Consider the following 23,945-nt stretch of genomic DNA (forward strand, 5'->3'; position numbering starts at 1 on the left):
AAAAAAACGATACTTTTGTAAATTGTAAAATTTGAAGTATACATACTTAATTCGAAAATGTTCAATATTATACATCAGACAAAAACCACCAGGCCGACCACAATGAGCTTTCCATAATATACAAGTTGAGTCAATCACATTCCCAAACATAATAGGAGATGGTATGTAACCTGAAAATAAGGAAATCTGTTATAACAAATGCAAAGCTCTCAAATTGAAATTCTCGCACAAATAAAAAAAAGCTGCATATCAATCATATTTTTAAAAAAAAACTTTTTAAATAAACTCGAACGGTAATTTTAATAAATCAAATTATCAAACAAATTAGTAAAAACATGAAGTACATAATGATATTTAATTAATATTCAAAGAGAGAAACCTCTGAAAGTTGACATCTTGAGGTGCATTGCTTTAGTGGTTAATTTATAAAGGGAGATAGGTTAGTTTAGTAATGTAATAAATATCCTGTTATTTATGTTGTTAATATTATTTATACATTTCTTACTCTTTTATTACCAATAAAAATAATTATACCTAAAATTTTAAGCATAATTTCAAAATTTTATTTAGAAAATACAACATATATATTAAGAAATAAGATTAATTAGAAAATGAATTATAATTTATACAAATTAATTTTAAACAAATTAGTTTAAAAAATTAAATATGCATTTTTTGTAAATGATGTCTGACAGTTACTAAGTTATGAATAATTTCTTAAAATGTTTACAATAATATATAAGTTCATGCATGCAAATAGATAACATTGCATTCATTTAATAAATTTCACTTGTTACAAAAGCTTTTACTTTCACTGAAATTTTTTTAATTATTACATATTAATTTTACTTCAACTTACTCTTATTTTGCATTTTTTTAAAATTAAATAATTTTAATGGAACATAAGAGTTAGTTGATATTTTATTTATTTTTTTAAAAGTATTGGCTGTTTATGTAGCTTAATACCGTAGAAGTTCTATATAACACAATTCTCCATATACTGCAATAATTTTAAAACACAAACTAAAATTGATAAATTTGTTGATTTAAATTTTTAATGTTTTTAACTATTTTATTCTAAACCTATTTCTTATGATTTTTGAGAACAAAATCTAGTGCATATTAATGTATTTTAAAGTATTAGTATTTAAAAATTATTCAACAGTATTAATATTAAACTGTTCTATAACACAAAATTCTACATAATGCAAAGCCTCGAGCTTTGAGGTATGCATTACAAAGATCTTCTACCATATTATATATGTATATGTATGTATGTGCACACATATTTTATACACTTAATTTTAACCTAATAACATTTTTATTCATATTATTAATAGAGTGAAGAAAAAAAAACATAATTACCAAAAAGGCGGAATATAACAAACTGCATTCCCAAAGCAAATGCTCTTTCTTCTTCATCAACTGACCTGGAAATCAGATTTATACATTTTTAAGTAAATGATGATAAAATGTAAGAAGCTCAACCACATTTAAAAAAAAAAAAAAAAGAATCTTTAGACTCTGTTTAAGATTACAATGTAAAACTCCTCGAGTAATACACATTTTCAAATGTCTGAAACTCAGTAAGCAATCATAAATTGTTAAAATATATAGTTGTGATACTTAAGTTACACCAGAGTTGGATATTGGTGGCCGTCTAGGAAACATCTCCTAGGATGATCCGAAGACATGCTATCATAATTTTGATTGGCTGCAGAGGGCATCGCTCCCCCACTTTGGTAGCTCTACAATCTGCACGAGTAGTCAAGCACTTTACTGCAAAACAATTTAGTGAGAACTGATACCACACACCCTCAGTCCCTCTACAAGCTGATCAAACCGCTCACTGACCACAAACAATGATGCTTGACTTCAGTGATCTACTGGAAATCCATGTCCTACAATCAATCTACCGTGGGTCATCAAAATATTTAATTTCATGCCTCATCAAAAACTACTTGTGAAGCTTGTCCTCTTTAACTTGTTTAATTATTCAAAAGTAAGCATTGCACATGGAAGCAAGGTAAAATCAAAAATTTGAAAGCGGAAGTAAAAATATTATAATTTCATAGTATTCTGAAAAAAATAATTATCCTTTTGTAGTGTATATACCTACCACTAAAAGAATATAATTCCAATTCTCTAGGATATAAGATATGTTAACTCGATTCTATGTTGGGGTATCTTTTCATAGATGAAGGTTGACATGGTCGATAACTACTCTCTCCTCACATTGGTGACATTTTGACGTGATGAGAACACGCCTACCTTGACAGAAACTCCCACTACGATTTGAACACGCCTACTTTAATGGATGGTCTACATTGAATAGTTGACTGTCAACTTGTGACTGCGACATTGCCCTCCTCAGGCTGTTGCTTCTCAGTCTCGATCACACAATGTAAAACGCATACACTCGACTGCTAAAGGCTACACAAGAGCGACCACGACTGTGAACTTAATACAGCTCTCACGATCAGCACTCAAAAAGTATGGTGATCTTAATACAGCTCTCCTGACTTCTCACAAAAAAACAATGAATCAATTAGTGGTATCTACGAAATCTATCACAGATAAAATTCTGGTGGGAAGTACTGTAGTGTATCTACCACTACAAAAATATAATTTCAATTCTCTAGTATATAAGACATATTAACACCATTCTATGTTGGGGTACCTTTTCATAGATAAAGGTAGACACGGTCGATAACTACTCATTTCCCACACTTTCTTTTCTCTACTAATTATAAACAGAAATATATTATTTATATTTGATTGTGCATCCATTATTTATTTTGAATGTGGTATACATTATTTATGCTAAAATTATTCATAGTCATTTTCTAAACCAGATAACTGTATCTATATAGTTACTATACTATAATTAAACAATAAATTTGATACAAAATAAAAAATCAAATGTAATCTATTATTTTTTAAGAAAAAAAAAAGATGAAAACATATATATGCAGAGAAAGAACATTAAACTTGACTTTTGTGGGAGAAAAGTTTAAAAAAAAAAAAAACACAAGTAACAAAATATACATAGACATCTTGGTCATTACAAAAGACTAATAAGTGCTTAGCACAACAAAACTCGAATAATTAGAGAAAAAAAATTAAGCCAGTCATAAATCATTCAAAATAATTTTACTAAAAGCTTAAAAATATAACTAGAAAGAACTAGAAGTTGATAAAAAAAATTTGCAATTAAATAATAATTAACATTTAAAAATATATAATAGATATATAAGAAAAATTACAGTAAAATTTCAGAGTACTCAATTTTTATTTATTTTTAAAAAAAATATTTTAATGCTTGTTTAACTTAAAAAATAGTTATGATGATCAAATGTTAAAGTTACCTCAAAGTAATCATCAACAGTGGCATGTGGGTAATAGAAACAACAAGAGTCATGACAAACAGTAAAATCATAAATGGAATAATAACATGACAGACATTCGGACAAGGGCCACTCGTTGCTAAAGGAAATGCCAGAACTTCATGAGCTCGAGAAGTGTTGGCTAATATACAGGCACAATTGGAATAGCTCTAGAAAGAGAAATAATTATTAACAAACTAAAATATATTTCATTAAATATAACTTTGCATTATAAATACAAAAAAAATTTGATAAAACAATTAGCTTTTATTTTAATTAACCATGTTTTGCCAGTATTTTAAGGAATGGTAAATATTTGAAAGTCTCCATTTTATTTGTCACCACCTACAGATTGATCTTTCAAGAAAGGCTTACGCTGTTGAAAAACTTAGGAGCAACTTTGAGATTGTAAAATAATTTTTTGAAAGCGCTTTCAGCAAAACTACTATATTGAAAAATTTTAAAAATCAAAATTAAAAACAAAATGGAAAATATACAACATAAATAATAAATTTGCACATCACCAAATAAATACTCTAATATAAGTCTATAATAGAAAAGAGTGATTGAATCTTAAAAGGCCAATGAATTTCCTAACAGATCTAAAAAAAACACTTCTAAAGATAACAATTGCTCACAAAATAACGTATCATAAAAAAGTATTTTAAGTTTTTTTTCTGCTGTTAAAAGAAGATTTGAACACTAACTCGTTTTCGAAACATTTAAAGCTATAAATTATTCAATTAATAGTTTTGGATACATAAAAGTTAAAATTATTAAAAAAACTAAGATATTTGTTAAAAATCTGACAACAAACTATGCAAAATCTGACTATGCAAAATCTTTAAAAAAATGTTTATTCTAGATTTAATGTTTATTGTCAGAAAAAAAATCTGTTAAAATTCTTTAATAACAACTGTTATATTAATTAAGCAATGAAGTCGCATTTTAAATGCTTCCATAAATACTGCAAAATAAATATCAATAATCAGTTTATTTGTGAATGCTAAATGAATACTATTAAAAACATTTTAAACAATTCTCTCCTCAATCCATACCAATGATCTCTGGAACAAGGTTTCGTAAAGAAATACTAAATAGTAAACTGCATTTTTCATATTAAATGGTTTCTGAGACATAATTCACTAAATAATATCTTATTTAAGTTGAGAATAATTAAAATTTCAACCTCTGATTTAAACATATTTTAATTTTTATGAATTATCAAGCAATTTTTACTCTTTGGCATAAGATTTTTTTCAGTGGTAGCAAGATTTATGCTTTCAGGATTTAATACGAGTGAATTTGATTTAACATGAATTTGTCCACCATGATATATAAAAAGTAACATGCATAAATAAATAAATACTGGATAATCTTGTAACGAAATTTATAACCCTTTGACGCAGATGGGTTACTAGTGTCCCTTTTATATACTTTTTTCTGACACTCTAATTACAAGCAAAAGTATATTTAGGTATTTTTTAACTTAACAAAACAGTGTAATAGTTACTAAAAATTTTTTGTTAGATTATTAGAAATAAGTTTGTACTAAAATATAAAATCCAAGAAAAGTAGCTTCAAAAAATGTTTTCTTTTCATATTTAAAAATTAATCAATAATTCATTCTGAAAATTAAAGAAATTTCAATGATGAATTTCTGCTTCTCGTAGATCTAAAAAACTGAAAATTCGAAGAATTGTCCGGAAGCGAGCTGTGTGTAGAAGTATTTACCTTCAACGTAGAAAAAGACACCAATGTTTCCTGCTGTATTTCATAATCATAAATTAATTAACTGCTAAATATATTTTTCATTTATTTTGAAATAAATAAATACAAAATAATGAAAGAAAGTATGTCAAATATGTTTAGTAAAAATTCTGCGTCAAGGTAAAAAAAAGTAGCTACTTACTTTAACAAATTCAAAATAATATAATTACTTAATTTATCTAACTACAAATGGGCAAAAACAACATCAAAAAATAAAAAAGCTGGCAGCTCTGTCAATGTAAACTGGCATGGATTTTATCTCATTGGCACTACTAAAATTAATAACTCAGGTTTGGGGGCCAGGATAGCCTGGTCGGTAGGGCGCTGGGCCCATATCCAAGAGGTCGTGGGTTCGATCCTCGCCGGCCGAAGACTCCCCGTGTAGTAAATGGTGACAGATGCACGTTAAATCTGTCGAGTCTTAAAGTCCTCCATGTTCCTACAACAAATCAATACCTCTGGGGGTACTGATCCAGGAGTTTCCTTGTCTTCTGGATTGGTTCAAAATTACAAGGCTACGGAGTTGAACGTTAGTAGTCGTAAACCCATGAAATTGGGACGACGGTTATAAAATAAAATATAAAATAACTCAGGTTCAACAGAACTACACCACTATGTGTTACTAGTTATCAACAACGGTAAGTGAAATGCGAATCTAGAATAAATGTTTCCTATAACATAAAAGAGTGTGAAACATACACATTTAATAAAAACTAAATGGAACTAAATTAATAGCGTCATACTTACATTATATTTGTAATCAATTTCAGCTCTACAGCCTGCATGACATGGAGAGAAGTAAGTTATGCCATTACTTCCACAAACAGGTTCAATTTCATTTTGACTGCAGCGACATCCCATATTGCAGTCTGCAGTTAAGTTCACTTGAAAAGGCTCAAATTCAGAATTCAAAGTACTAAGATAAAAATAAAAAACAATTACAAAATTTAATGCAAAATTCACATAAATATATAAATAACGACATTAAAAATAGACACATATATAATTACAATATTGACTGACAATTCGTCTGGAAGACTTATTTTGTCTTTTATATAGAAAGGACATAATATAAATAAAACACTATACAATGGTAAAATTCCCCAGCATTACATCAATGATTCCGTACAAATATCAATAAAATTACTTTTAAATTAACAACTGTACAATATAAGTTACATATATACATTTCTCTAATGAGGCCCCATAAACTTGGGTATTTCACTGTTTTTTGGTAGCAACATCATAATTATTATTCCTGTTCCCATAGTTATTATTCTGCTAGGTTGTCTTCAATAATTTAAGCAGTGTTGAACAATTAGTTAAACGTTAAGTATTTAGTCAGAATATTGTTGTATTTTTATAGAAATAAAAACTCAGTACGAAGTAATTTAGATTTATTTTGATCCTTTCTAAAATGGCTGTAGAGACTCAAATATAAATGGTGCTACGGTGCCGCATACCGTCCTACCAATTATTGATGCTAGTTTGCTTTTTGCAGGGGTGATTATGGGTCCAACTAAAAAATCCTGAAAATTTCTTGAGTAAACTCATTCAAAAAATTAATATCTTTATAAATTTAAATCATTGAAATTTTCAAAACATGATATTCTAAATGAATTATATGCAGCATAATTTAAATGAATAATTATGTGTAAGTTTACTTTTGTCTCTAATTACATTTATTATTCCACCAGAAAAAATATTTACAAATGAAAGAGATGCCAAGTATAAATTCTAGTTCCAATATTTTTAAAAAAAATATAAAAGAATTTTTATATATAAATGTTATAGATGATTTCTTGAAACTTCTGGACTTTGGATTTCCGGAAACTTTCGGATAGCAGTTAGCGAAAAATCCGGATTTTTTCGGAGCACAATCAACCCTGTTTTTGAGCAAATAGCCTATCTACTATACGATACTCAAGTTATGGCACCAGAGCTGTGTGAGGAGTTAGTACAGCATGTAGTGGAGCATTGGGATGAGTTTTCTATCTTATCACAATTTGAATACTTAGAAGCTTTTAGATAATTTTAATACTTCATTTGTCTACTATGTTGAAATATCTCAAACTTAACTTCATTTGTCTACTATGTTGAAATATCTCAAACTTATACTAAGGGTGATGTGTGTGATTTAATGAGTGCTAGACAGATTTTAAATTATTACTAAATGTGGGGGAAAACTAACATGAGCCATTGAATAATGAAACTAAATTGCCAAAATAAACTATTTATTAAAAACTTTAAAATAAAAACAGACCTAGAACAGACTTGAACTTCCTAAATAGCTGGATTAAGGAATTATGCACCCTGAAGCTTGCATAAAATTTAAAGTAATAAAAATAAAATAAAACCTTGAAGAATTTAATGATTGAATTCTAAGGTAAACACGCTATATGAAATCGCTAATTCAACTGACAAGCAGACAAAATATTCCAGTTAGCAAGAGTTTCAGAGTGCCTGCGTTATAAAGCAACAAATAACAAAAAATTTCTTTTAACAAGTTATTGTTAAATTATTCATTTACGGCTGAACACTAAAATTCAATGGAATTTTGAGAATATTGGCAACATTTCTAGAAAATAGCTAAAATTGAAATCAAAGTACTTTCATGCAGGCAAAGCCGCCGTCAATACCCAGACAGTGACAAATTTGCCTAAAATATTGTTTGGGATTATTTATAGGAATGGAGGAGGGTTTAAAGAATAAGAATATTTAAATACAGTTATGCAGTGCATTCAGCTTGTTTACCATTAAAGTTTATACATTGCACAAGACAATTTTGAAAGGTAACCAATCTGATCGCCAAAAACGGCTAGTCATTAATAACAAACTACCAGTATCTAGAAAAATAAATAAAAAGAAGAACAATATTTACTTATTGAAGTAGGGAAGTGTTGCTCCGGCCATTCTTATGTTGTCACAACCAAGAAAATATAGAAGTGTGTAAAGACCCATACACACAATATTAAAGAAGAGGACAAACTGAATCGCACCTAAAAATAAGAAAGATAATTTATCAACATAAAAAAAACTAAATAATTTTACACAGGGTTCTTATTCAAAAAGAAGAAACTTATTCCTTGACTTTTCGATGCAGATTTGCATAAAATTACAGGATTTTTTTTAAAATTCAAAATTTATATTGAATAAAAATGTAAATTAAAGTTATAAATAAAACAGCAACTCTAAGAAAGCATAAATCAATGATTTTTATTTTAAAAAAAATCAGGTGATTTAAATAATGTCAAATCTCATTAGAAATAATAAATTGTCAAAACTACAAATGAGATTGAAAGGGAAAATTAGACTAAGGGAAAATACTGGGCAATATTTAAAAAAATTGTTTTTTCTTTCTCAAGTATGATGTTGTTACAAAAATAATAATAAAATATATAAATAATCTGTGCATAATTGAAATTAAATTGCATTTAATCCATGTAAAAACATTTTTGAAAACAAAAATGCAATGAGCAATTAAAATCCAATATACTAGCATCGCTTAAAAAATTAATTATAGGATAGATCAATAAAAAAACATCAATAAAATTGCAAAACGTAATTCAGCAATATTAATTAAAAAAAATTTTTTTTGTAACAATTATCAAACTATCCTAAAAAGTAACTAACAAATGAATAAACAATCTATATCTAATTAAAATTAATCCATAGTTATTAAATTAAGCCAAATAGAATAAATAACTAAAAAGTAACGCTTTTTTTTTTTTCAACAGACAAGCAAAAAAATAAATCAACGATGAAAACATAATATTTTTAAACCTTAGCTATAAAATAAATAGGTTTTTATAAGTCCTGTATCAGTTTGAAAGTGAGAAGTCTACCAAGAATAGTGATAAATAAAAAAGCTTTAATTTATTTGCTTAAACTATACAAATTTTGAAATTAAGTACTATGACACAACTTTTGGAAGTTGATTTACTAGTTTGAAATTTAAAAATGATAATAAATAGCAGTATTTGCATTTTAATTAAGTAACATTTTTCTAGCACTTTTAAAGTAATGTTCACATTTTTTGACAATGATATTGAAAATGGATTTGTTAAAAGTATTTTCAAACGTCAAACTTTTAACGATACTGAAATATATTTCACACTTAAAGAATAGAAGTAAAGTTGAAAATATAATTAAGTTATCATCAGTAACTTAAAAAACTTAAACAATTTTAATAAATTAATAAAACATTAATAAAGCGTGTGAAACTATTCTACAACTGAAACAATTGTAGTTTTATACTTTTTATTTCATAAATTTAAAAGATAGTAAAAGAATTTAGAAAAAGTGTTAAATTGTTAACTTACGTTTTAAATATTTTATTTTATTCAATAAATATTTTAAAACTTTTGGATAATAATTACAAGCAAAAAAAAAAGCTTCAAAAAAAAATCATTTTCAGTGTGAGAACAAAAAACATTTATGAATAAATATGAAGTTACATGTTATATGACAAAGAGAATATACATTGTTTTCCGTAAATTTTAAATGATATGCCTTTCGGTATTGGGGGGGGGGCGAGTTGTTGCATAATATGAATAATTAGTGTCACAGTTATTGGGTAAATGCAGATACTAATTATATGAAATACCTTTGGGTTTAAGCTGTAAGCGTTTCAATAAATATCCACCCATGAAAATTCCAACACAAGCTCCAGGTATTGCAATTCCACCTGAAAAATAATTCTAATTTAGTGCACAGAGATAAAATGGCAGGAAGGTTTCTTTAAGTTAAATTTGTTTTATATACCATCAATTAGAATCACTTGGCCTGGATTTTAACTAAAAAATTAGACAAACAGCAGTTACTCAAATGACCAGTGATTTTCTAAAAATTTTTTTGTGAAAATGTATCTCGAGAGCTTACAATCTGAAAATAAGCTATACACTTTTCTTGAAAACAGTCAATGCATTGAAGCTTTTCGCTAACTGACAACTTCTACCTTTCTTCAACTCCTTTGTCAAAGAAGACTGAAGATTTTTTTTTAAAACAGCAAAGTCCTTTTATGTACCAACAAAAATGTTCTTATTTCTATTTATTTCCTATTTCTGTTAATAATTATCTATTTAAATTTTATAAAGCAAATCTAACAATTTAATAAGTACCAGGGACAAATATAATACACAAAAATAAATAATCTATTTCAGACTGCTAGAATTATTTTTGCTCATTTTACCACCAGCGAAGGAAACATTTTTCAGAAATTGAATTTATTGTCAGCTTTAAATACAATGCCCCAGGTATGGTAAAGTTACACTATATTTATCTGGGTAACTTTCCCAGCCACATTTCTCAATTTTTACTGAAAAAGAAAGTAATGAAAACATATTTAAATACTATAAATGAATTCTAAGGGCATTCTTGATAACCAGGAAGTTATTATTTTTTTCTTTTTTTGCCAACTGATGGAGATATACACAGATTTATCACTAGAAATTTAAATTAATCAAAGTATCCCTGATTATTTTGAGATTAATTATTTTTTCATGATGAATATTTTATCATTCATTATAAAATAACAACAATCATAAACAATAACTCTGTTACATGAAGCATACTACATGTTAACACATAACATTCTAAAATAATTACATATATAAGGCAAGTATTTCAATACAAATTTAAAAAACAAGAAAACTTTAAAAAATATTTCAATCACTGAATAATGTAAAATAAAAATAAATGTTCCCCATTCAAAGAAAGCTTACCTGTGAATATGCTTGCTTGAGATTTGCCAATGCTGAACTGCGTTTCAAGGTACTTAGGAAGGAAGACAAGAAAACCATTGACAATACTTAGCTCCATGCATGAACCAAGGCATGTAACCACATAGATTGGATTACTCAAGAGACGCCACATGGAAGCAGGAATATCTAATCACATTGAAAAGTATTGTTTAATCTTCAATATATGCACGTTTAGGAATTAAATCTCAAAATATTTTTTAAAAATATGTTAGGGTATTTTTACATTAAGAGTACCAATATTCAGATTATCAATTTCAATAATATATATTATTTTCTGAATATATATTTTCGTGACATATAATATTTTTATTACAGATAAATAATTAAAAAATGACATTCTTTAAAAGATAAAGCTAAAAGACAAAAAACTATATTTTATACTTAACTTATTTAAAAATCTCGTTACTATTGACAATGGAATAAATGTCTAAATGTATGATTACATTTGTTAAATTGTTGCTTTCTTCATAAAAACGATTCTACATATTTTTTTTACTGTACAGAGTAATTATATGTTACTTAAATAAATAATTAGACATGTACACAACATCCATGTGCTAGTGTTAGATAATAATTTAAAAATTCATGTATTTGCATGAGAGTTTCTCATATTGTTATTTACATGAACATATTTTTCTTGTCACTAACATTTTAAAGTTTAAATATGACACTAATTACTTGGTGAAAATGTTTTTCAAAAAGAACTAATTTTTTAATGATTAAAATTAAAGAAAACAAAATTGAAGAAATAGGTAGTCTAAAAGGAATAAAAATTTTTTTTAAAATAAAAATAAAAAAGCAATTTTTTTTAAAAGAAATAATGGAAATAACATTTGCTCAGATAAACTAAATAAAGATTAAAGATAACATTTAAGTAAATGCAAATTGAAAAATAATTGATTATTTTAGCTTCAGAAGTTTTTGAGAATATATATTTCAAAAAATATACTACTATCACAAATATTTTAAAACATAAACAGGATAAAAGCTAATTTTAAAGAAACAGTTCTTTCAACTAATCAGCAAGAAGTTTTGCAGATGCAACTAATAAACTTTTCAAATGAAGAAAGAACAGTACCAATGTGGTAAAATAGAAAGAAGAATATCAAACATTGAATTAAAATGTTTACCTTTAATATCTTTGCCATATTCTTTAGCTTTATCTTTCACATTATGCTGACCAGTATTTGGTTCAGAATAAGTAACCATTTCTTGTCCGTTTTGCCTTTCTAAAGTGTTGCTTTCACTTTTTAAACGCCTTGTACTGCAGTATTCTCCTTTCTCTTCCCACCTTAATCTTTGCTTCTCTTTCAATAGGACTTTTGGAAAAGCAAAATATGGAATGGACACCTGAAACAATAAATTACTTAAGTATCAGAAAGAAACATTAAAGAAATGGATTTGGATTAAGATAAAACAAATTACAAGAAACACTATGCCTGATAACTTTGAGAAAGAAAAACAATAAACAAATAAAACAAAAATATTCAGAAGATTTAATGTACAGTACAGAACCCGTTATCCGGAAATCAGAAAACCGGAAAACCAAAAAACCGGAACGAAATTCAATACATTTTCCCGCCATTTTTTTTAAACAAAACTTTTTTTCCTCATAAGATTTTAGGATTTTTCTTTCTTTTTTGAAAGACGTTTACCTTACCATCATTTTGGAAATAATCATTAGTGTATTACTCCATCGTTTTTTCTTCTTTTTAAGATTATTTCCAAAAAAAAAATGTTTTTTAGTTGGGATTAACAATAAAAATTGCTGCAATTTGTTGCGATTCAGAAAACCGGAAAAATCAGTTATCCGGAATAGCGATGGTCCCCGATCGTTCCGGATAATCGGTTCCCTACTGTATAAATATAAAAGTAAAAACTTTGAAATGAGTTAATAGCCTACCAGCCAAAGCTGTGCTAAAAACTATGATGTAAGCTGCAGAACAATCAAAGTTCACATAAACTTATGCGCTGTTAATTTAGTTTTATTACTAGTATATATTCATACATATTATGATATTCACTTAATTATGGTAATTTTACTCCTTACAAGCTATTTAACACAAAAAATAGCAATAATTTAAACAATGAGAGTTGTTTGCTTAGATTTGAGATAACTGCACATTGTTTGTAATTATACGTATTTTAAAAAAATTGTTACGGAACATTACATATAATTCTATTGCAGAGGACTATGTAAAAAAGTATTAAATAAATAATAAGAAACTGAAGTGGTAAAAAGAGGAAGAAAAATAAACTTTATTGACTTTAAAAATATGTATAAGAAAATGAAAATAGTAATTTTTCAAGTGCTCAAAAATAATGAACGTGAATTCTTGCCTGACAAGTCTTTAAAACATAGAGCTTATTTTTGGGCACTTGAAACATGTTGAATTTTATTTCGATCTGCATATTTTTAAAGCTAATAAGGTTTTTTATTTTTCTTCATTTCCATTATTTTTTTCCCCCAAGGAAATAACAGAATTTGCATCTGATAGTCAACAGTAACAGAATAATAAGGATCTTACCAGTAACAGAAGCACACCACAAATAACAAAGCCTGCCCACCAAGCTCCAATCCATCTTGGATGACCAGGGTATAAATTTGGAGGCACAGTATTATACAGAAAGTAATTTTCATGAAAAGAAAGTAAGAATCCTCCAAGCAGAAAACCACAAACCAATCCAAATGCCACCATACTGTACATACAACCTATAAAAAGTTTCACAATTTGTTACATTTAAATTCAGTATAGGTAAATTATCAGAGATTAATTTTAAGGTACACAAAAAATTCAAAATACTCTTTCAAAGAATAAAAAATTGGTTATATAATACAATAGAACAGCAATAGAATAGTTTTAAATTGTTTCAAATTAATATAATTTGTTAAATTGTAATTTTTGTTACATACTACTTTACCATGCAACTTTTAATAGAATAATTTATCAGAAAATATTATTACCCAACAGAGTATGCTAGAGATTTAAAATAATAGATGTCATCAGCATAAATCAGTAACTAAATTGATCTATTCCATAAATTCCACAAAATTAAACTGCAATTTTATGTTCCATAAGCTATAACTTTGTTCTGAACAGACAAATTCAAACCTTCAGAAGAATAACGGTTTTTTGAGCCATATTACAAAATTTTGCAGCAAATTTCAATATGCAATATATGTGAAAATTGAATAGCAATAGAAAATTAAACCAGTTTTCTCTCGTACACGCTTTTTAAAAGTGAATTAATAAAGCGTAAATTCCTTCCTTTTTCTATGTTTTTTTCCTCAAATAGATCCTCAGACCAATAGTCTCAGTTTTTTCTGAACTTTTAGACGCAGGTTTTTCTGTATTAGAAAGTTTGGAAAAGCATCCTGCATCAAAAAACCAGCTGGATTTCTCCATGTTATAGAATGGAAAAATAGAATATAGCAGAAAATTTCTGTACAATTTTACCAAGGGGCAAAATTCTTAGAGGTTAAAATAGAATATACATTCTACATTCTTTACTATGATGACTGATTATAACGACCACTACATGAAGTCCTGCTTGCTGTTTCATAGATGCAATGCTACTAAAATATCCATTAGAATGTATAAAATGAAATGTTCATTACAACATTGTAATGACTGAAATTTTACTTCATTTTTAACTCCCAGAAAATCACTCTGAAACAGGTGTTCAACATTTTTGTGCTATTATGCGTAACATTTTTTCACCAACAACAAGTCAATTGATAACAACAGTCTTTAGAAAACTATTCAAATCTCAATTTTTCTTATGTTACCGCTCAGTTAACTTGAAACATCTTGAATTTTCAACAAATGAAGAAAGGTACAGGACCACCTATTCTTAACCTAGGAGGTCCAGGGTGCAATTTATAGTAAAAAAAAAGTGTACATTGCACTGCCCTTTAGAAATTGGAGTTTCCTATTAAAATCATTACCTCTCATAATTTTTTTTCAAAGGGCTCATAGTTTTCTTGTTAAAAAAATGCATTCATTCATTTTGTGAAATGTTGAAAGAGGTGGTTTAATTTGGTGTTAAAACATTCTTCTTGACTTTATTTCTGCTTAGTTCTCTGGATTAGTTTCTCTGGTTCTCTTCTGCTTTGTTCTCAGATATGGCATTACACTCATTAAGTGGCTGCTCTTAATTAGTGTAATGCCATATGTTTAGAGCAAAAAATTAGAATTTTAAGAAAGTGGATAAAAGAATACATCATAATTACAAATTGATAAAATATTCAAGATCCTGAAAAGCGCTTTTTTACAATAATTAAAAATCAATATGTAATTCTAAAGGAAGAAGAACAAAGTGTTCTAATTTCATGAAAATGTTTCCATCAAACAAAAAAAATCTAGAAAAAACACTGAACATGGGCTAAAGTTTATGTGCAATATTAAAAGACGCCATTTAAAAAACTTAAATTTATTTTTAACCTTTATTGAACTATACTAAATAACACTTGTACTTAACTAACATAGAAAAAAACTGCATTAGTTAGTTTCAGTTCTATTTAAAATGTAGCATGTTTTTTGCCAAAATAAATCCAGTATTTTTAAAATATAAGTATATGTTTTCACTAATTTTATGTAGCCACAATACGGCAACCACCTCATATTATAAAGACCATTTTTGCTTTTACCACAGGGGTCGTTATAGAGTCTGTATTAAACATAGATTTAAATTTTGATCAACGGGCTTTTAATTAAAATTGTAAAAAACTTATAATAATTCACAAAATTTTAGATTACCAACAAACAAATACACTTACAACACAAATAAATACACAAACAAATACACAAACAAATAAATTAAAACTTATACACTTACAACGGTAAGTAAAATTTTTTAGGTCAACAACAAAAGAAATATTCCTTATAATGGATAAGTAAAATTATCTAGAAACGTAATTACCAATGTACATGGAGGAGCTTTCTTTCTTAACGTGATCATCGATGTAAGTTGTTCCTAGAGTGAAGATTGGAGTCCCACCACTACCAATCAATATTTGGGCAACCATAAAAATTAAAATATAAAGAGTATTGGAAGATCGTCCTTCATTGCAAGCTGTTGGGTCGATGTCATGTGAAGGAGGATTTATGAAGTGGCTAAAAAAGAAATATAAATCAGATTTTCTAAAGCTTTTCATAGAGTAAATAAATTTGTTATACAAATTTAAAATGCCTTTCACAGCACGAAATTTCCTAAATTTTGAACTAAAGTTTCTTTTGGGATGTATTTAATACAACTATTTTTTAATAAGTTAAAAATATAAAACGAACAATTCAACAGAAATTTAAAAAAAGTTAACTGGAACATAACCAAAAAATGTTTGATGATTTTGATAACGTTAGTAAATTAGTTTACCCCGAATGCGCTGTCTGTGATGACTGGACGGTGGCGGTTGGTAATTGGCAAGTATTTTCATCCATGGGATGAGTAAAATTTCCAATCTGGACAGTCGACAAATGTTGCTCCAGGAAGTATGGGACACAAAATACAAGAGATCCAATGCCCATAACAATGATACCTTTTAAAAAGAGAAAAAATATATTCATTATGATGGCAACTCTAGATAAATTCAAGAAAACAGCGAAAGAGAGTTTTAAAATGTATTGAAATGAAGCCTTTCAATTTAATGTGATATGGAAAAAATGTGTAAAAATGATTGAGGAAAATCAAAATAAACTTATAGCATTATTGTGCCTTACTTGTGTTTAAGATTAATGTGAAAGAAACTATTTAATATTGTTAATTTATTTATTGCTTAAATTATTGATAGGTTATTTCCCTAATAATTCATATAATTTTTTTTAATACATATGTCATTATTAATAGGACATTTAAATACACAAAATAGATCACAAATTATTATAAACTAACAAATATAAAAGATTTCCTAAATTTTTTTTTATTGTATTAACACATTTTAAAACAAAGCATTATTTTAAGAAAAATAACGATTGCTACAGAAGCAATTACAGTAGAATGGTTAAATTAACCTGATAGAATAAGGATCATGCATTTTCTTACAGCTTTATTGTTATCAGCAATAGAAACAATAAATGTATGTTCAACAAACTAGATTGATCAAGGACCATGCATCTTTCCATGGCTTTATTGTTGTCAGAAACAATGAATGTAATGCTTTTACAATGTAAATTTTAACATAAACGTTTAAAAAATTTAAATATAAATATTAAAATATATTAAATTTTAATAACCACAAAAAATACTAACCTTTACCAATCCAAACAGGTATATGTCTATGACTGCCAAGATAACTGACGAATATAATGGTAAATAAATTACCAATTTCGAATGTACTTGCAATGGCCCCAGAAACACGACTGGGAATATCAAACCTTTTCTCCATTGTTGTGATTACACTAGAGAAGGAACAAAAATTTATTATACCATTAAATAAAAAAATTTATCTTGGGTACTAAAAATTAAAACTACAAAAAATAAACTTAAAAAAAAAAAAAAATTCAATAATACCACATTAAGGATAAGAGCCACTGCATTATGAAATTTCCTATTTTAAAATGAAGTGTTTTGCATATTAAAGTATAACAGAAGATACAAACATCATTATTAAATTTTTTTCAAATATATATATTTTTTTAAAAAAAAGAAAAGAGATTAAACAGAAGCTAAACTTTTTGTTTTAACCTACGTAATTTAAGAAATATAAATTTATCACCAGTAATGTTTCTCCATGTGCTAAAAAAATTTGGTTGAAAAACAAATATTCTTAATTGTGGCAAACCATGCAGATGTCACTGATTTTAGTTTAAAGAGTTTTCTCTGCCTTCACAAATTTTGAAGGAGTTGGTTTAAACAACAAAAAACTATCATTTTTACAAAACTAGTAAGATAAAATATAGTACTTTTCGAAATATGCTCTATTTGTTTCAATACACTTTACCAAATGATATTTTAATGCATAAAAAATATTGTCTTTAGGCAAAAGATTTAGAAAATTAGCTTATTAGCAAACTTTCATATCCTTTTTCATGATCACAATATGATAATTTAACTTTTAAATACACATAGGCAATGGGGTATGTTATTATTGTCGCTTTCATTGTATGCTGATTTATTATTTTTGTTGAAATTATTTTTAGGAAATTTCAAACTCATTAAAAGAAGAATGTCTTTAGAAAAAACTCTTATCATTAAATCAAAAACAATAAATATGATAAAAAAAGCATCTAAGTGTAATAGAAACTACATTAGTAACACATACTGCTCAATTTTAAGCTGAATTGCATGAATGTTTTTTTGTTGTTGAGCTATTTTGATTCAAAAAACACTATTTAAAGATGTGAAATCTTATTCAATATATATTTTAATTAATAAATTTAGTTTGCACATAATCAAAAACTAAAAATCGACCCGAAAAGTCTATTTACATCTGATATTACATTATCTACATAAATGCGTATAACATGTACTTCCAGGGAGGCAAATAATGAGTTTGTCCCCACGGACTGTAAACCGCAGCTATTGCCTCTGTAGTGTGAACTGTTATTAAATAAACTAATACACAAAGAAAATGACTTATAATTAAAAATAAACACTCTAAATATAAAATTAATAACATGTACAAACATTGCAGAAAAAGCTCATCTTACCTGTTAAAATAACCAGAAGACAAAGCTTGTTGTACTGTTACTAAAACACAAGAAAGGAAGACAAATATACGGATACTGGCAAATTTTTGCAAAAACCGTGGACGGCAAGAGAGAATACCACATTCTAGCAAGTCATAATCATCTGGAAAAACAAAAAGTGCCAAACATGATTTTAAAACCAAGATTCAAAATAATCTTATTAATTAATTCCAGACTGATAAATGAAATTATGCTTCTAGCATAAAATATCGACATGATATTGAAATATAAAAAACTTGCTTAAAACAAATATACTGGTTTAATCATTTGTTATTATACACAACAAACTGTTTATGTACAAACTAAAAGTGAGCTTTCAATAAAATGCGATATTGCATTGTTTCTTTGCACAGAAAGTAATCTTTTTGCATCCAAGCACCTGTCATCTGATTTGAATGTGTGTACATTTTTTAAACCATATATTGTCTGGGTTCAAGCAAAAGTCATCAAATCCAAAAAAATGACTAACAGGAAAAGAAAATCACTCATTGAAGCAGTCAATCACTCATTCAATCACTTATTGAAGCAGTGATTTTTAAACTCAAGCATAAAGAATTTTTGATAAAATCTTGATTTGACCACCTTTACTTGAACACCAATATACAATAAATGCACTATAATTTATTTTGATAAGTGCTGCAACCTCTAACTGATAATATCTCCATTCTTCAGTAACAAGTTCTTTATTACATTAAGTATTAACACTTAACTTAATGTAATAAAGAACCATATAAAATTAAAACTAAGAAATGTTAGGTATATTGCTTACGATAAAATAAATTTATAAAAAATAATTAGCAGAAGAGATTTTTTTTAAATGTAAATTTTAAAAGTTAATAGAAAATTAAAGTTTAGATAAATCTGGAAAAACATTCCTAGTCCAAAAATGTAGTTTACCAACATTTCAGAATAAATGACTAGAAAGAGATTTTTAGATTTATAAATTAGTATATATAAAAAGATATTGGTATTTACCCAAAAAGATAATGGTATTTACATACTATCGTATCCATGTCAACTTTGAAGGATAACGGGATAAACTGGTAACCTGAAAGGAGCCAAAGTAGCAACCAAGAGCTTCTTCTTTCGAAACACTTTCCGACCTTTTTGTGCTCATTATAAATGTGCGTTGCAATGGCAAGTGCAAACATAGAATTGAGAATATGGTATTTACTGATTAGTGAAAGAAATGCCATGGCCTTTGTGCAAAAATACAACATTTTACCAGACAGTCAATGTAGCAGTTGTCACCCAGTAAAGCTCTATTTTGGAAAACAGGTTTTTTTGAGATGCACAATGTTGCAATCAACATGTCGGAATAAGAACTGGAAATTGGTTTGAGGGAAACCACATCCAGTCTTTAATAGCAGACGTTCACTAATTGCTGGTGTTAAGAGCTAACAGCCATAAAATTTTGTAACGAGCAACTTAATTTGGCTGACAAAGCAGTCATCGACTAGTGAGATTTGTGTTCTTGACATGGAAAAAAAAAAGAAGAGAGATAACGAAAATACTAGGACTAGGTCCATAAGAAGACCAGGTTGCATAGTCAGAGTAGATAAAAGTTTGTTCACCAAAAGGAAAAATAATATGGGTTGAGTATTGCCAAAACAGTGGGTTTTCAGTGGCATGCGTAGAGAGATCAAAGAACATTTTTGATAACTGTATCTAATAGAACTGTCACTACTTTTTTCGAAAAAATTGTTGAAAACATTCAAGAAGGAAGCAAAATTTACTCTGACAGTTGGGGAGAATTAGAAGTTACTGGAATTTATCATGTGAAAGTCAATCATAAGTACAACTTCGTTGGCCCCGAACAGGTGATCACATCCAAAAGATCAAAATAATATGGGGATCCTTCAAACGACTGAATAAAAGACAATGTGGATTATTGCGACATCATCTCAAATCATATTTATTGGAATTTGTTTTGCAACAGGTTTAAGAAAAATATTGTTTTTATTCTATTTTACAATCTACATCTGTACATTTTCTGCCAAAATATGACTGAGATTGCATCAAATAAATGCAACAGGTATCCAGGTAACAATTGTTTTATTACTTTGCTTAACTTATAATTTTCCTTAATTTTTCAGTCATGCACTTATTATATTATTATTAATATTTACAAATGTATTAATATTTATTAGAGGACAGCTCCGATGGTATTTTTTTTGCGGCGGCTGTTATGCTATGTCGCCAATATGTTTTCAATAGTACGTAAATACCAAGATATTACATAAAATGAACTACTTCTACAGAAACTACTTTCAGTATTAAGCATCTGATAATATTTCATCTTTAAACTAGCATTGGATACAGTTTAGATTCGCATACAAATATACGAAGCTCAACACACCATAATACTAAAAATTTCAAAAACATCTCTTTCCTGACGGTCATCCTGCATTTAAACACAAAATTAGGGTACAAATGGTGTTATTTAAAACAAAAAAGTAACAAAAACAATATTACCAACCTTGCTGATCACGAGCATGTAATGCAGCTCTATCAGTTTTTTCAACTATCTTAATGAGGTCATATTTGCAGTTGAAAGAAACTTCTAAATTCTTTTCTGTTGTGCTGGGTTCTTGTGGGGCAAACACTCCATGGTGAGCATATAATCCCATAGACGTATACAGAGATAAATCTCGTGAGGCATTGCTTCCAGCACTTTTTGTCCGCCTGTGACACCTCCACTGAGATGCAAAATCATCCTTACAAGTGGATGATGGTATACTCAAATCAAGGCAACTGGAAGTCATTTCTTTCAAGTATACTTCTCTCGCAATAAATTAATTTAGTAAAAAAAACAAAAACTAGGAGATTTTATTAGGAGTTTTACTGTCAAAGACAGCTAATTCAAATGTCAAGTAGTCATAGTTACTCCTGTAATCTGCACCTGTAATAAGACAGAAATAAATTAATTAATAAATATTTAATTATCTAACAAATCATTTCACAGTTAAACCTGAACTCAGTTTGAGGAGAGACTTGATTATTTACTTTAAATGAAGTATAACAGTTTTACTTGGTTAATTTAGAAGGTAAATTTCTGTACACATGTAGGCCCAGAAAGTAAATTTCTGTACACATGTCTAGTAGTGTACAGAGAAAGGGTGAAGGGTTCAATGACTAAAGGTATCCCATCCATGACTGAGAACACTAGAACTATTATTAGTTTTATTAATTTAATTAAATTCTACATTTTCTAAATATTTGGTAAAAGCAAAATATTATATGAGGAATACAACGTTACTTTCAAACAAATTTATTAGTGAAGTTTTTAAGAACTTTTCTTTTATCTAAGAAAAATTAAGAATGTTTTGTTGGAAATAAGGATTTAGACTTTCACGATAACTCTACTGTTTTTTGCCCCTTTTACTGATTACATTATTTCACTCTTTTCCTCAAGGCATCTAATCTTGGAATTTAACTCAAACATCTAAATACCTTAACAGATATTTCAAGTATAACAGTTAAAAGATTAAAATGTGATAAAATTTATTTTAAGTAAGACAATCAGATTTAATCTTTATTGAATACTACAAATTTGATGTTATATCCCAGATTCTTATTTACATTTACAGATTGTTTTCATTATAAAACCTTTTTTTGTTAACATTTAAGAACAATTTTAGATGTTTGGTCATACTTTCATATGGATTTTTTCTAATATTGTTCTTTTGTAGTTCATTAAAGTTCATTTAGAATTTTTTTTAATGCGTATTTACTTTAATAAATGTGTTTTAATGTATGTTTTATTGTTTAAAATATAGAAATTTTATGTCATTTTTACGAAATTCACACAATTCCTTTATTATTAAGTAGATTGATGTCTTTCTTGAAAATCTAAAAATAAATTATTTATAACTATTAAAGCAAGCATCAGGTTCACATGCGGAACAGAGTTAAAATTATGTACATATTTTAAATTAAATAGATTAGCTTAAGTCAATTTTATTTTTCTATTTTATGTCCAATTTCTAAAGCCAATTGAAAAAAAGAGTTAAATCATTGTATTTATTCTCACCAGCTTAGCCAATTTTATTTTATATCTGTCGTTGACCCAATTTTTGGGCTTACGACTACTAATGTTCAACTCCGTAGCCTTGTAATTTTGAACCAATCCAGAAGACAAGGAAACTCCTGGATCAGTACCCCCAGAGGTATTTATTTGTTATGGGAACATGGAGGACTTTGCCACTCGACAGATTTAACGTGCATCAGTCACCATTTACCACACTGGGAGTTTTCGGCCGGTGGGGATCGAACCCACGAACTCTTGGACATGGGCTCAGCGCCCTACCGACCAGGCTATCCCGGGCTCAGCTTAACCAACTTGAAAAAAAAAAGTTTAAATCATTGTATTTATTCTCCTAAAATGCAAATTTTTACAAATATTTTGCAGTAGTTTTTGTAATGTTATAAGCCAATGCAATATTGCAATTAATTTTTAAAGATGTAATTAGCTTGCCATGTGCATGATGTATGGGAAAAATCTAACCATATCCAACATATGTCACTCCCATGTAGAAACAACTTTAAATTTAATTTTAACCACTGTATACCTTTACGAATAGAGGTTTACAATGTATAAAATGTTATAAAAATAAAATCACTTTTTAATGTAATTTATTAAATGAAGATAGGGAAATTCAATTTTGATTTTATGTTCCAACGAAATATAAAATCATAAATTTTCCCCAAGAATTTAAATGATTTTTTTCCCCTTCAATTAGAATTTATTGCTGCTATTGACAACTATAAGTATGGAAATTGTTTCTTCTATCTACAGTGTTCCCTCAAAGAAATTTGTCATTTATAAATTTCAGATGTATCATTTGTTTCATTGACATTTGAATAATATGTAGAATTTTTAAGTGTATTACTTTTCCTAATTAATTGAAACCAAAAATAGCAATTACCATCTCACTAGGCAATGATTCAAATGTTTTCCAATGCTCTTTTCATTATTGGTAATTAATCTGGTATTCCTTTGACTTTAAATTGTCTTCATATACTTGACATTTCAAATTAAATTTTAATGCAATCAAAATACTTAGGTATTTTTTAGATGAGCATATGCTAATTCAACAAAATCTTTTTCCAATTGAATGATAAGTTTATTTTGTGTAATCATTTAAAGTCAAGTGCATAATTTTACATTTTAATAAAATCACCCTTTTTGTATGATCTATCAAAATATTTCCATTTACCTTTTGCTTAGCTAATAGAATTATTTTCATTCAGGTTTTGAGCAAGGTACTCCTGAACCAGGGTTGGAGTTTTTGCCGGCAAAAAGGGGTTTTTGCCAGGACAGTGGCAAAAACCTGGTA

At 27.7% G+C, this 23,945-nt stretch overlaps 1 protein-coding gene across 3 annotated transcripts in view; it reads right to left on the minus strand.

The window, feature by feature from the left end:
- Nucleotides 1–23,945, minus strand: part of Oatp30B (Organic anion transporting polypeptide 30B) — a 68,028-nt gene that overhangs the window by 2,800 nt on the left and 41,283 nt on the right. For all 3 annotated transcript variants that reach the window (XM_087153599.1, XM_016049794.3, XM_043050358.3), the window contains 14 exons: nucleotides 21,086–21,508; nucleotides 18,568–18,709; nucleotides 17,168–17,316; nucleotides 16,295–16,457; nucleotides 15,842–16,035; nucleotides 13,447–13,631; nucleotides 12,049–12,268; nucleotides 10,880–11,044; nucleotides 9,763–9,843; nucleotides 8,038–8,155; nucleotides 5,904–6,072; nucleotides 3,369–3,556; nucleotides 1,366–1,430; nucleotides 47–170 (listed from right to left, as the gene is read on the minus strand). In XM_087153599.1, the coding sequence (XP_087009725.1) occupies nucleotides 47–170; nucleotides 1,366–1,430; nucleotides 3,369–3,556; nucleotides 5,904–6,072; nucleotides 8,038–8,155; nucleotides 9,763–9,843; nucleotides 10,880–11,044; nucleotides 12,049–12,268; nucleotides 13,447–13,631; nucleotides 15,842–16,035; nucleotides 16,295–16,457; nucleotides 17,168–17,316; nucleotides 18,568–18,709; nucleotides 21,086–21,371 (2,249 nt within the window). In that variant the 5' untranslated portion in view covers nucleotides 21,372–21,508. The remainder of the gene's footprint in view (nucleotides 1–46; nucleotides 171–1,365; nucleotides 1,431–3,368; nucleotides 3,557–5,903; nucleotides 6,073–8,037; nucleotides 8,156–9,762; nucleotides 9,844–10,879; nucleotides 11,045–12,048; nucleotides 12,269–13,446; nucleotides 13,632–15,841; nucleotides 16,036–16,294; nucleotides 16,458–17,167; nucleotides 17,317–18,567; nucleotides 18,710–21,085; nucleotides 21,509–23,945) is intronic.

This window comes from Parasteatoda tepidariorum, chromosome 10 (assembly GCF_982258835.1).
Source record: "Parasteatoda tepidariorum strain Cologne lab strain chromosome 10, Ptep-v5.0, whole genome shotgun sequence".
In the NCBI taxonomy this organism is placed as follows: Eukaryota; Metazoa; Arthropoda; class Arachnida; order Araneae; family Theridiidae; genus Parasteatoda; species Parasteatoda tepidariorum.